Raw genomic sequence first — 14032 nt, forward strand, 5'->3', positions numbered from 1 at the left:
GTGTGTACACACAAAGGGGTGGGAATGGAGGGAGAGAATTTCAATAACCTATTGGTATCATTTCACTGCAGACAAAAAAGGGCCCTCTGTCTTCAAATACTCTTTTACCTTAAACTTTGAATACAACAAGCATTTATCAAATACCTATTCTATGTATGGCACTGGAGAAAATATAAAGATAAAAAACAAAGTTCTATATTGTTTTTCTCAGGGGGGAAAAGATACATATACAAATTACTGTGGGGACAACTAGGTGGCGCAGTGGATAGAGCACCAGCCTTGAATTCAGGAGGACCCGAGTCAAATCTGGTCTCAGACACTTAACACTTCCTAGCTGTGTGACCCTGGACAAGCCACTTAACCCTAGCCTCAGAAAAAGGAAAAAAAACAAAAACAAAAACAAATGACTGTGACACAACACAGAATGTGGTAATGGGGAAAGAATCTAAATAAAATATTAAAAGAAATAAAAGGAGGGAGAAACTCACTGCTGTGCTAGTATTTAACAATTAGCTTTCTGAGAATGGGGGTAGAAAAATGTAGATTCATGACACACTAAGTTTAACGCATTATTAACATTTTTTTCATCACTATCATAAGTCTGTACAATCAACAAAACAATAAATAAATGCCTTATTTGTAGCATTTTCCAATTTCCAAGGTATGAATATCCACATTGAAAATTTAACAATTAGCTCTAGTGTGAATTAATAAGCAAGCTCTAGCATACCACTGAAATAATTTCTACCCGGGGAAATACCTCCTCAGACATCAGCTAAGAAAACTGTGACAGATAACTGTTCTGAGTCTTACTTTCCTCATCTATTAAAATGAAGGAATTTCATTCAATGGGCTTCAAGGTCCCATATGGTTTTAAATATATGATCCTGTGGTCATATGAATCATAGATCCCATCATAGAGGATTTAGAAGGAATAAAAGGATTTCAATAAAGGGGTGGAGTTGTCACAAATAAAAGATAGCCTATTAAAAATGCACAGAGATAGGAGAGATAGGACTAATTAGGAAGAATAGTAATATAGTTTGGGTATAAGGTAATGTGTGTGTAGGGGGAGGATAGGAGACTAGAATAAAATGGTCCTGAAAAATCAGGTTGTTTTCAGATTTTGGAACACTAGGATGAGGATTTTGTTTGTTTGTTTGTTTGTTTTCCCCCTAGAAGTAATAGGACTTTACTGAAAGATTTTAAGTAGAGGAATTAGAAGGTCAGATCTATGCTTCAAGAAGATTACTTTTGTAATTGTGTGGAGAATGCAATAGAAAGAGAGATTGGTAGCAGAGGTTGCCAATTAAAAGGCTTTTAAAATAATCTAATTACTCAGTGTTAAGAGAGCCTGACTAAAGGTGGGAGCTAGATGAGGGCAGAGGAGAGGATTGATATTAAGATATTGTGGAGGTAAAATAAAGAGACCTTAACAACTAATTGTAGATGAGGGAGAGGAAGCAAGAATAATCAAAGTTGTTCCAGAGGCTTCAAGAGTAAACAACAGGGATGTTGATGAAGCCATCAGTAGAGATAGAGAAGCTGGCAGCAAGACAGGTTTGGGAAAACAAGATAAAAGGTTCACTTTTGTACATGTTGAGTTTGACATGCATATGGAACATCCTGCTGAGAGATATAGTCAGAATATGGTTGGAAACTTCAACTTAGCATTCAGGAAAGAGATTAAAGTAGTGATATATAACTATAGGATTCATCTTCATAGAGTTGATATTTGAGCCTATGGGAACAAAGAGAGAGGGGAGAAGTAGCCATTGTTGTTCAGTCATTTCTGACTCTTTGTGATTCCATTTGGAGTTTCCTCGGCAAAGACACTAGAGTGGTCTGCCATTTAGTTCTCCAGCTCATTTTACAGGTGAGGAAACTGAGGCAAATAGTGACTTTTTCCAGGGTTATATAACTAGTAGGCATTTGAGGGTGAATTTGAATTTAGATCTTTCCTACTCCGGGCCCATTACTTTATCCACTGCCCTAGCTAACCATCCAAGAAGTTAGGTGGTTTTTATTAGCTAGGCTAAACCAGGTTGGGGGTAACTGGCAGTGTCAAACATGTTGGTGAATTAGGGGGATGTTTACATGGACAGATGAGAATGATTTGTTTGAATGGCCATGAAAGTGGCTGAAGCAAGTGCTTAGGAGTGCTTAGAAATTGGCCAGATATTGAAGATGCCAAGGTTATCAATTACATCTTAGGCCATCACCTATCTTTTGACTTTTGTCTTGCTACTGAATTTTGATAAGTCTAGAAGAGAGAGTGAGGCTGACAACTTTGTGAAACTCTGACTCATTTAAATCCAATTCACCCATCAGTCAAGATATCACTCTGTGATATCATTGATCCTCTTTGAAAAGAAAGGATGAACAATAACAGCATAAGTGTATGTATGGAGAAGAGAGCTAAGGAGTGTAGAGAACATCTAAGACATGGTAGAGTCTATCTGATTTTTGTTCTCACCTGCCTCTTCTGCCTGTATTATCTGGAGCTATCCAGACTGTAGAATTAGGGAGTAGGAGATGGAGTGGGTAATTTTTAGTTTTTCAGTAGCAAATCAGACTTTCTTTTTTTCTTGCTTCCAGTCCCATATTAGTCTCTCTTCCTCTATTTCCCCCTCATTCACCCTCAACCCTCTCTGCTTCTATCAACACTACCCCACCCCACTTCATTCTTTTCCTTCCTTTCATTTTCCTGTTACCTCTAGCAATTTGATAATATCTCTTGGACAGATGCCCCTATTAAGCTGTCACCTCCTGAAAGGTCATCGAGAACAATACTTGGCTCATCTGCTGCTTAGTTTTATTACTATGGGATATGTCTGGCAGGAAGGAGAGAAGAACATTCCTAAGGTAAGAGGTAGAAAGTTTCGATTCTCTTCTTGAAAATGACAATAATGGGCTTTAACTTCACAAGACAGATTTCATATCACTTTTATTTTTTTTCTCAGTTTCCTATGGTGATGATACCATCACCCAAAGAGTCAGTCTCTGTGCTCTCTTTCTGTGTCTTTCTTTCTCTATTTGTGTGTGTGTGTGTGTGTGTGTGTGTGTGTGTGTGTGTGTGATACTTGTTTTTTGTGTTTTCTTAGGAAAGTTTGGAGAAGGAATGGGAAGAATAAGATGGTTAGGGTTCCAAATGCCACTTATTGGAATTATTAAATTAGGTTTATTCATGTATTTTTTGGCCCCCAGAAGAAAGAATGATTCAAAACAATTCCACAGAATTATTAAGACATGGCTTTCTTCAATGTAATTTAGCATGTATTGTCTTATATGATCCTCAATAGAAAGGGAGGACTTAAGTTATCTCCATTTCACAGATAAGGCAGCTGATATCCTGAGATTAAATGACTTCACCAAGGTCACACACACAAATAACTTAATAGAATTTAGATCTTATGAACTTGTTCTAATGTTTTTACCAATACAATAACATAACACACAAAGTCAATAATAGTGATGACAATAATAATAACTAGCATTGATAATGCTTTAGGGTTTGCAAATCACTTTAGGAATATTATCTCATTTTAATCCTCATAATAACCTGGAAGGTAAATACCTTCCTCATTTTTATAGCTGAGAAGATTGAAGCAGGTGTTAAGTGATTTGCCCCAGGTTTCAAAGCAAGTAAATTCTCTATTCAGACAGATAGTCCTGTCTACTCTTACTATCCTCTTAAATAGCCAATATACTTCTCAATTATTCCTGTATTCAATCTCTCCTTCAGCTACAAAAATAACCTTTCTAAGGACATGTTTGACAATGTTATTCCTTGCTTAGAAATAGTCAATGGTTTCCTCCATTTTGCTTTTTAGTAAAACATACTGATAATTTAGTCCTCCTGCAATCTGACTTAAATCACCCTTTCCAGTTTGATTTTATATCACTTCTTTTTCTATAATTTATGTTCTTTCCAAATTGAACAAAATTTCCCTAAAACTCAACATTCCATCTCCCACCTCCACATATTTGCATGTTATTTCCCAACTTGAAAATACTCCCATGCTTCATAGAATCTTAATTTGACTTCAGACCTTAATTCAGAGACCACTTCCTTCAGGAAGACTTTGTTAATTCTCTTAGTTATTAGTGATATATTCCTCCTTAAATTACCTTGTACTTACTGTCTGTAAGTAATATATCCACCCATTAGAATATACATCTCTTGAGGGAGGAATGGGATAAGTTTTGTCTTTATATCCATAGTGTCTAGCAGAGGCATACATACAATAGGTACCTAATGTTTTTTGAAGCAAATTGAAATGGGACCAAGGATCAAGAATTTTATCTTTGATAGTAGCAGTGAGGGGCATGTTAGAAATAAACATGGTGTCTTCCATGAATTGATTTTTAATCTATTATCTCCCCAAATACATGTTCAAAACCATGTCACTATTATTGGTGTTTCTTTCCTATCTCTGCTAACCAGTGACCTAGTCTATTCCACACCATATTATTTTCTATGCTGTCTTTTCTCTTTTACTCTAAGAGAGGCCTGAAGGTGACTGGGCTGTTATAGTATTTTTCAGTCCCTCCTTCTCTCCATTCTTTCCGTCTTAAGGATTTACTTAATCACAGATCCAGCCTTAGTACTTTTTCTTTTCAAACCCTTTCACTGATTCCCAGTTGCCTACAGGCTAAAATTCAGCTTCCTTACCCAAGCATTCAAGGCCTTCCATAACCTGTTCAATACAACTTTTATAGCCTTTTCTCCTTTTTAATATCCCATAAAGTCATGGCATATTAGGTAGAGTATAGAAGTTGGAGTTAGGAAGATCAGAAATTTCAAATAATTCATAGTTCTGTGATACTGGATGAATCAGTTAACCTTTTTCTGTGTGTGTGTGTATGTGTGTGTGTGTGTGTGTGTGTGTGTGTGTATGAGAGAGACAGACAGACAGACAGACAGAGACAGAGACAGAAAGGCAGAGAGACAGAAAGAGAAAGGACAGAAAAAGAGAGAGAGAGAGAGAGAGAGAGAGAGAGAGAGAGAGAGAGAGAGAGAGAGAGAGAGAGAGAGATGGGAAATAGTTGTTATTAGAAATTATTTCCATATATCTAGCTGAAATGGCTAATACTGAAATTTTTCTACCTCTTGTTCCCAATTATGCCCTCTAGATCCCAAGAGGTAGATTTAATTCTGACCTGGGCTACTCCCAGATGCCATTGGAGACCCCTAGGATAAACTCCAGTCCTACAGAGTTTGTAGCCTGTTGATGTTTGTGTCTAATAGGTTCTTCCAAGAAACTTGGCCCTTCCCTTTGTGGAAGTCTCTCAAACCTTGGGTATACCTCCTATACTGGTGCACTCAGATTTTGTCCTGTCAAACTGGAAGAAAAAGGATCCAGATGGGTGAGTCCAATAACATATTTCTGGGATGGAAAGAAATGAAATTCAGTTAGAGATGGGAATTTCTGCATATAAAGACTTGCAAAACAATTAACTACTCAGCAAAGAAGTTATCTAGAGAATGATCTGGATATTTGGTGATGTGGAAAGTGACAGTGAATGAGAAAGAAAGAGAACTATAATAGAAACAGAAGATAAAAATGATCATGACCCTTTAGGTACTCACTGTATTAAGAAGTGTGTGGTTTTATGGACTTAAAGTTTGGCAGATCTCCATGTCCTTTATTTTCTTCCATCTTTGAATAAGGTACTATTCTGGTACATAATAAGGAATCCTAATTGTTCAGAAGATTTTCAACTTCTGGTATTCATAGAAATCAGAACTTCTAGTAGACAATATACCACCCATCCCTATCTCTGGTGTGAGTTGCTCCTTTTATGTGCTGTAAAGTACTAGTCCAGGAAGGACTTAGTCTACCAATTACTTCTTAATTTCACCTTCACACACTCCTTCTACTACTATCAAATAAGATAATATTTGTAAACTGCATAGTACAGTATCTGGCTTTATAGTAGGGACTTAAACTCTTGTTTCCTTTCCAAACCCTTTTGTCCTCAATACTCTGCAACTTCTCCTTTGGGCTTTTTCCATCTCTTTGTATTACTTTTGTTCTTATTATGTTTAGTTCACTATTTTCTAGTTTTCACGGAGTTTGAGTATCTGACTCATAAGCTTTCTCTCCATTCCTACTTTTATGTCTATATACTTTCATATACATATGCATTTGTCTTTTCTGTTCTCCAAGTTTACCTAACTAAACTCTGAAGAACTATTTTTCTCTCTTTCTTTGCTACTCATAGATTGGCTATAACCTTCAGCTTCAATTAGGCAAGCAAGCAAGGAAGCCAGCCCTTGCATCATGGTAGGCCTTGGGGATGGAGACAAAAATGAAAAAGCCCCTTTTTTAGTGCATATGATGAATCTAGATGAAGTAGTTGCAGTATTTGAATTCAGACCCTGTTTTGATTTGGCGAGAAGCAATATTGTTTTACAAAATTATTACTTCAAATGATACAAATTCAAATATGTGGGACCATTTCCTACTATTCATTGCTTGCATTAATCATGATGACCTAGTTGTATATATCAAACTCATGAACAGTGAGATACAAACCCTATATGAGTCGGGATAAGGGAAAACAGCAGATGCTGAGACTTGGAAAGGCTTCATATAGAAGGAAATATTTGTGCTCAATTTTGAAGGAAACCCTGTATTCTCAGAGATAAAAAGGGAGCTTGTACATAACTATAACTCCCCAATGGACTTGTGCTATCACAGTCCCCTCTCTGATCACAATTCTTTCCTTTCATCTCTTTCATTCTTCCTAAATGTATTTGTCCATATTGTGATCTCCAGTACCACCAATCTTTTTTCTTCTCTTCTTTGCTTGGTCTCATTTTCTTTTCTTAAATTTGCTTTCTAGTTAAATGGCATACTGTACATCTTTGAAGCCCTTACTTCTTAGTCCTAATGATTTTTCTTATCCCTAATATCCCCTGATTTTAAGGCAAAAATGTGATAGAGCGATGGCATTAGGGTTAGGAAGAACTGAGTTCAAATTTCCTTTCTGATATATGGTGTCTATATGACCTGGGCAAGTAATTTTACTTCTCAGGACCTCACACAGTTTTCTAAGAGTTCTAAGACAATAGAAGGATACAATAGATACACATAAATAAACGAAATCATACAAAATGCTGTACCCTCACATTACTCTCACCAACTGAAGTCACTGGTGTAAATTGATCTTTTGCTAGACTTCCAGAGAAGGTAATCTGTAGATTGAGAATGATTGACTTGTCAGTGGAATCATTTCCCAAGAGAATTAGAACACTTCTTTAGGGAATTTATCCATACCTCTAAACTTTAAATTCAGAATCTAGTGGTGCTAGGGAAAGGCTAAGACAACTAGGTGTTTTTTACAAATGTGCATTTTAAAGTGAACTAGTATAGCTCAAACTTTGATCACCACCTGGTGGCTTTCACAAATATGGCACCCTTCAGCAGCTGTCAAGGGGCAGTTAGGTGGTAGAGTGGGTGCAATACCAGATCTGGAATCAAGAAGATTGTTTCAAATATAACCTCAGACATATAGGAGCTGTGTGGCCCTCGGCAAGTCACCTAACTCCTATTTGCTTAAGTTTCTTCATCTGTAAAATGGTGACACATGGAGAAGGAAATAGCAAACTCCTCCAGTATCTTTGTCAAGAGAATCTCATGGAAAGTCTAGACATGAATGATTAATATAAGCAATATTTTTTTTGGGAACCCAATAACGTTCATATGTGTACCAAGTACTCCAATGAAGTCAGGATTATCTTCTCTCCCTTTCCCACATCCCTTTCTCTCTCCCACTCTGTTTCTTTTTTTTTTTCTCTCTCTGTCTCTATTTCTTCTCTCTGTCCTCTATGTCTCTGTGTATGTGCCTCTCTCAGTCTCATTCTCTCTCCCCCCTTTTCTCTTTCTGTCTCTCTGTCTCTCTGTGTGTGTATCTCTCCATGTCTCTCTGTCTTTGTCTCTATCTCTGTCTGTCTCTCTCTCTTGTCTGTCTCTTTCTCTGTCTGTCTCTCTGTCTCTCTCCTTTACTTTCTCCTCCATTTCCCATCTTTCACAAACATATATGTACCCTAAATCCATTTCTTCATAAACCATTTCCTATTGGATGTCTCTATATGATATTCCATTGTTATCCTAAACTTGAAATATCTAAATTGGAACTGAAATTTTTTTCTTCTAAATCTAATTGCCCTGGGGAGTGGAGCCAAGATGGTGGAGAGGACACAGGCTTCATTTTGAGTTCCCTTCTACCCTCACTACTGATTACCAAATTCAGCCTCTGAAATAGTGCTTGATTGGTAGAATCCACAAATATTGGGAGTACAACAAATTACCAGCAGAAGATAATCTGGAAGATCGCCAGAACAGGTCTGTCTTGATTGGGCTGGAGGAGGCCAACACAGGCAGGGAGGCAGAACACGGAGGCTAGCACACACTGAGTGGACAGGGTCGGGGTGCAGTCTCTGTGGGTGGAAAAATTGCAGAGAGGACTCTACCACAGATTGGCTGCTCTGCTTTAGTTGCAAAGCAGTAGATCAGCAGAGAAATTACACAAATGCAAAAGGTAAAGTATACCCAGAAAATGATAGAGTTTCACAGGGCCTGGCTATACTCACCCAGCACCAGGTGTGATTCAGCACAATCACAGTGCAGTCACAGGATCACAGAGCTGCACTGCTCATCCCAGGGGAGTCACATTCCCACAGCACTCCTCCCAGGGCAATCACATCTTTGCAGCCTGTTCAAAGGACAGCCACTGTCCATATTGTGTCCCTGTTCTGTGGAGGAAAATGGGAACCTCCTTGCCCTGAAGGCAGACACCCCAGGGTTTTTTTTTTTAATGAGTAAAAAAAACAAAGCAAGCTCTAACTATACATAGCTTCTATACTGAAAGAAAACATATTTCCAAACTTGAGGAGACTAATAGCAGACAGTCTCCAGTTAAAACCCCAAAGGGGGATATAATGTCGTCTTCACACAAGGCTCTCTAGAAGAAATTTTAAAAGATCTTAAAAGAAGAAAAATGGGGAAAGGAAAGAGAAGCTTGCAATAGAGTATGGAGAAGGCATATAACTTATTATAAGAAAGATTTGAAAAAGAAAACAACTCCCTGTAATGTGAAATGGAAAAGGTAAATCACTCCCAGGGAAAAAAAATCCAGTGAATTGGAAAAAGAAAATAACTCATTTAAAAAAAAAAATTGTAAAATGGAAAAAAATTCTGTAGAGCAGAACAACTCATTTTAAAACTTAATTGGACATATACAAAAAGAAGTTAAAAAAAAGTAAATGAAGAAAATAACTCATTAAAAATCAAGACTGAGCAAATGGAAATGAATGATTCATTGAGATATTAAGAATCAGTCAAGCAAAACCAAAAAAAATGAAAAAAATAGAAAAATGTTAAATATCTACTTGGAAAAACAACAAACCTAGAAAATAGATCTAGGAGAGATAATCTAAGGATTATTGGGCTCCCTGAAAACCATGATGAAAAAAAGACCCTAGACACTATTTTTCAGGAAATCATCAAAGAGAACTGCCCAGACGTAATAGAATCAGAAGGTAAAATAGGCATGGAAAGAATTTGTGGAACACCTTCTGAAAGAAACCCAAAACAAAAACTCCAAGGAATATTGTGGCTAAATTTCAGAACTATCAGACTAAGGAAAAAATATTGCAAGCAGCCAGAAAAAAACAATTCAAATACGAAGGAGCCACAATAAGGGTAACTCAGGATCTGGCAGCTTCCATATTAAAGGATCGAAGGGTATGGAAACTGGTATTCCAAAAGGCAAAAGAACTTGATATGCAGCCAAGATTAAACTGCCCAGGTAAACTGAGCATTTTCTTCCAGGAAGAAGATGGACATTCAATGAAACAGGTAAATTCCATTTATTCTTAATGAAAAAACTAAAGCTAAACAAAAAATTTGACCTTCAAATATAGGACTCAAGAGAAGCATAAGAAAAAAACTAAAAATAACTCTTGAGAACTGTATTTCTGTTACAGGCATACATAAAGAGTGCATGTATAATTTTATTTTACTATTATAATATAAAAAAGGGAATGAGAAGAGGAAAAGGATCAGAAAAAGGGAAAAGTGGAGGTAAAAAGAGGGAAATTACATTTCACAAAGAGGCAAAGGAAACCTATCATATCTGAGGGAATTAAGGGAGGGGGAGGAACGTTGTGTGAATCTTACTTTCATCAGATTTGGCTCAAAGAGAAAATATTAGGCATATTTGGTTTACAGAGAAACTTATCTCACCTCATTAAAAAATGGTAGAGGAAAAGGGAAAAGGAAAAGAGTAATCTAAATAGAAGGTAACACAGAAATAATAAGGAAAAAGTATAAGAAATGGGGAGGGACTCAAAGGGGATGGGAGGGATTCTAAAGAGGGAGAGCTGTGTGAGGCAAGTGGTGTCCAGATGTTTAATTCTGGGGAGGGAGGTAAGCGGAAAAAGAAAGAGAAAAGTAAAATCTGGGGATAATAAGATGTCAGGAAATACAGAATTATCAGTTTTAACTGTAAATGTGAATGGGATGAATTCTCCCATAAAGCAGAGGCAGATAGCAGACTGGATCAAAAGCCAGAATCCCACAATATGTTGTTTACAGGAAACACACCAGAAACAGGGTGATACATACAGAGTAAAGGTAAAAGGCTGAAGCAGAATCTATTATGTGAAGTAAATCTATTATGTGAAGTAAAAAAAAAAAAAAAAAAGGTAGCCATCTTTATCTCAGATCAACTATATCTTACTAAAGGGTAGTATAGATAATGAAGCAATATCAATACTAAACATATATGTACCAAGTGGTATAGCATTTAAATTCCTAAAGGAGAGGTTAAGAGAGATGCAAGAAAAAATAGACAGCAAAACTAAAATAGTGGGAGATCTCAACTTTGCATTCTCAGACTTAGATAAATCAAACCATAAAACAAATAAGAAAAAAGTGAAAGAGGTAAATAGAATATTAGAAAAGTTAAATATGACAGATCTTTGGAGAAAACTGAATGGAGACAGAAAGGAGTACACTTTCTTCTCAGCAGTTCATGGAACCTATGCAAAAATCAACCATATATTAGGACATAAAGACCTCAAAATTAAATGCAGAAAGGCAGAAATGGTAAATGCATTCTTTTCAGATCACGATACAATAAAAACTACATTCAACAAAAAGCTAGGGGAAAATAGACCAAAAAATAATTAGAAACTAAATAATCTCATCATAAAGAATGACAGATGAAACAGCAAATCATAGACATAATTTATAATTTCACCCAAGAGAATGACAACAATGAGTCAACATACCAAAATTTGTGGGATGCAGCCAAAGTAGTAATAAAGGGAAATTTTATATTCCTAGAGGCTTACTTGAATAAAATAGAGAAAGATAAGATCAATGAATTGGGCTTGCAACTTAAAAAGCTAGAGAAAGAGCAAATTAAAAACCCCCAATTAAATACTAAACCTGACATACTAAAATTAAAAGGAGAAATTAATAATATTGAAAGTAAAAAACTATTGAATTAATAAATACAACTAAGAGTTGGTTTTGTGAAAAAAACAACAAAATACATAAACCTTGGTAAATCTGATTAGAAATAGGAAAGAGGAAAATCAAATTGTTAGTCTTAAAAAATAAAAAAGGAGAACTCTCCACTAATGAAGAGGAAGTTAGAGCAATAATTAGCAATTACTTTGCCCAACTTTATACCAATAAATTTGATAGCCTAAGTGAAATGAATGGCTACCTTCAAAAATATAGACTGCCCAGATTAACAGAGGAGGAAGTAAATTGCTTAAATAGTCCCATTTTAGAAAAAGAAATAGAACAAGCTATTAATCAATTCCCTAAGAAAAAATCCCTAGGACCAGATGGATTTACATGTGAATTCTACCAAACATTTAAAGAACATTTAACTCCAATGTTATATAAACTATTTGAAAAAATAGGGAATGAAGGAGTCCTACCAAATTCCTTTTATGGCACAGACATAGTACTGATACCTAAACCAGGTAGGTTGAAAACAGGGAAAGAAAATTATAGACCAATCTCCCTAATGAATATTGATGCAAAAATCTTAAATAAAATATTAGCAAAAAGATTACAGAAAATCATCCCTACAGTAATACACTATAACAAAGTAGGATTTATACCAGAAATGCAGGGCTGGTTCAATATTAGGAAAACGATTAGCATAATTGACTATACCAATAACCAAATTAACAAAAACTATATGATCATCTCAATAGATGCAGAAAAAGCATTTGATAAAATCCAACCTCCATTCCTATTAAAAATACTTGAGAGTATAGGAACAAATGTACTTTTCCTTAAAATAGTCAGTAGTATCTATTTAAAACCATCAGTAAGCATCATATGTAATGGGGATAAACTTGAACCATTCCCAATAAGATCAGGAGTGATACACGGTTGCCCACTATCACCTTTACTATTCAATATTGTATTAGAAATGCTAGCTTCAGCAATGAGTTGAGAAAAAGATTAAAGGAATTAGAGTAGATAATGAGGAAACCAAAAAAACTCTTTACTGATGATATGAGGGTATGCTTAGAGAACTCCAGAGATTCTACTAAAAAGCTTTTAGAAATAATTCACAACTTTAGCAAAATTGTTGGATACAAAATAAATCCACATAAATCATCAGCATTATTATATATCACTAACAAAACTAGTTACTAAGAACTATTACTAAAAACTAGTAATACAAAGAGAAATTCCATTTAGAATAATTGCCGATAGTATAAAATATTTGGGAATCTATATGCCAAGGGAAAGTCAGGAACTATAGGGGCAAAACTACCAAACACTTTCCAATCAAATAAAGTCAGATCTAAGCAATAGGAAAAATATTAAGTGCTCTTGGATAGTCAAGCGAATATAATAAAGATGACAATACTACTTAAACTAATCTATTTATTTAGTGCTATAGCAATCAGACTTCCAAAAACTATTTTAATGACCTAGAAAAAAATAACAACAAAATTCATCTGGAAGAACAACAGGTCAAGACTTTCAAGGGAACAAATGAAAAAAAAAATCAAATGAAGCTGGCTTAGCTGTACCAAATTAAAACTATATTTTAAAGCAGTGGTCACCAAAACCATTTGGTATTGGGTAAGAAATAGACTAGTTGGTCAGTAGAATAGGTTGGGTTCACAGGACAAAATGTTCAATAACTATAATAGTCTAATGTTTGACAAACCCAAAGACCCCAGCTTTTGGGATAAGAATTCACTGTTTGACAAAAACTACTGGGAAAATTAGAAATTAATATGGCATAAACGAGGCATTGACCCACACTTAATACCATACACCAAGATAAGGCCAAAATGGGTTCATGATTTAGACATAAAGAATGAGATTATAAATAAGTTAGAAGAACATAGGATAGTTGACTTCTCAGACTTGTGGAGAAGGAAGGAACTTGTGATCAAAGAAGAACTACCAATCATTATTGATCACAAAATAGAAATTTTTGATTATGTCAAGTTAAAAAGCTTTTGTACAAACAAAACTAATGCAGACAAGAAGTGAAGCAATAAACTGGGAAAACATTTTTACAGTCAAAAATTCTGATAAAGGCCTCATTTCCAAAATATATAGAAAATTGACTTTAATTTATAAGAAATCAAGCCATTGGACAAATGATATGAACAGACAATTTTCAGATGAAGAAATGGAAACTATTTCTAGCTATATGAAAAGATGTTCAAAATCATTATTGATCAAAGAAATGCAAATTAAGATAATTCTGAGATATCACTACACATCTCTCAGATTAGCTAAGATGACTGGAAAAGATAATGATGAATGTTGGTGGGGATGTGGGAAAACTGGGACACTGATACATTGTTGGTGGAATTGTGAATGCATCCAACCATTCTGGAGAGCAATTTGGAACTATGCTCAAAAAGTTATCAGACTGTGCATACCCTTTGATCCAGCAATGTTTCTACTGGGCTTATATGCCAAAGAGATTTTAGAGAAGGGAAAGGGACCCATATGTGCAA

General features: G+C 35.6%; 1 protein-coding gene across 7 annotated transcripts in view; it reads left to right on the top strand.

The window, feature by feature from the left end:
- The window catches only part of IDO2 (indoleamine 2,3-dioxygenase 2), a 77389-nt gene that overhangs the window by 31449 nt on the left and 31908 nt on the right, over positions 1 to 14032 (top strand). For 6 of the 7 annotated variants that reach the window (XM_074287317.1, XM_074287322.1, XM_074287318.1 and 3 more), the window contains exons 3-4: positions 2746 to 2865; positions 5252 to 5370. In XM_074287317.1, the coding sequence (XP_074143418.1) occupies positions 2746 to 2865; positions 5252 to 5370 (239 nt within the window). The remainder of the gene's footprint in view (positions 1 to 2745; positions 2866 to 5251; positions 5371 to 14032) is intronic. The other variant, XM_074287320.1, reaches the window with a different exon arrangement.

Source organism: Sminthopsis crassicaudata, chromosome 2 (genome assembly GCF_048593235.1).
Source record: "Sminthopsis crassicaudata isolate SCR6 chromosome 2, ASM4859323v1, whole genome shotgun sequence".
Lineage (NCBI taxonomy): Eukaryota > Metazoa > Chordata > Mammalia > Dasyuromorphia > Dasyuridae > Sminthopsis > Sminthopsis crassicaudata.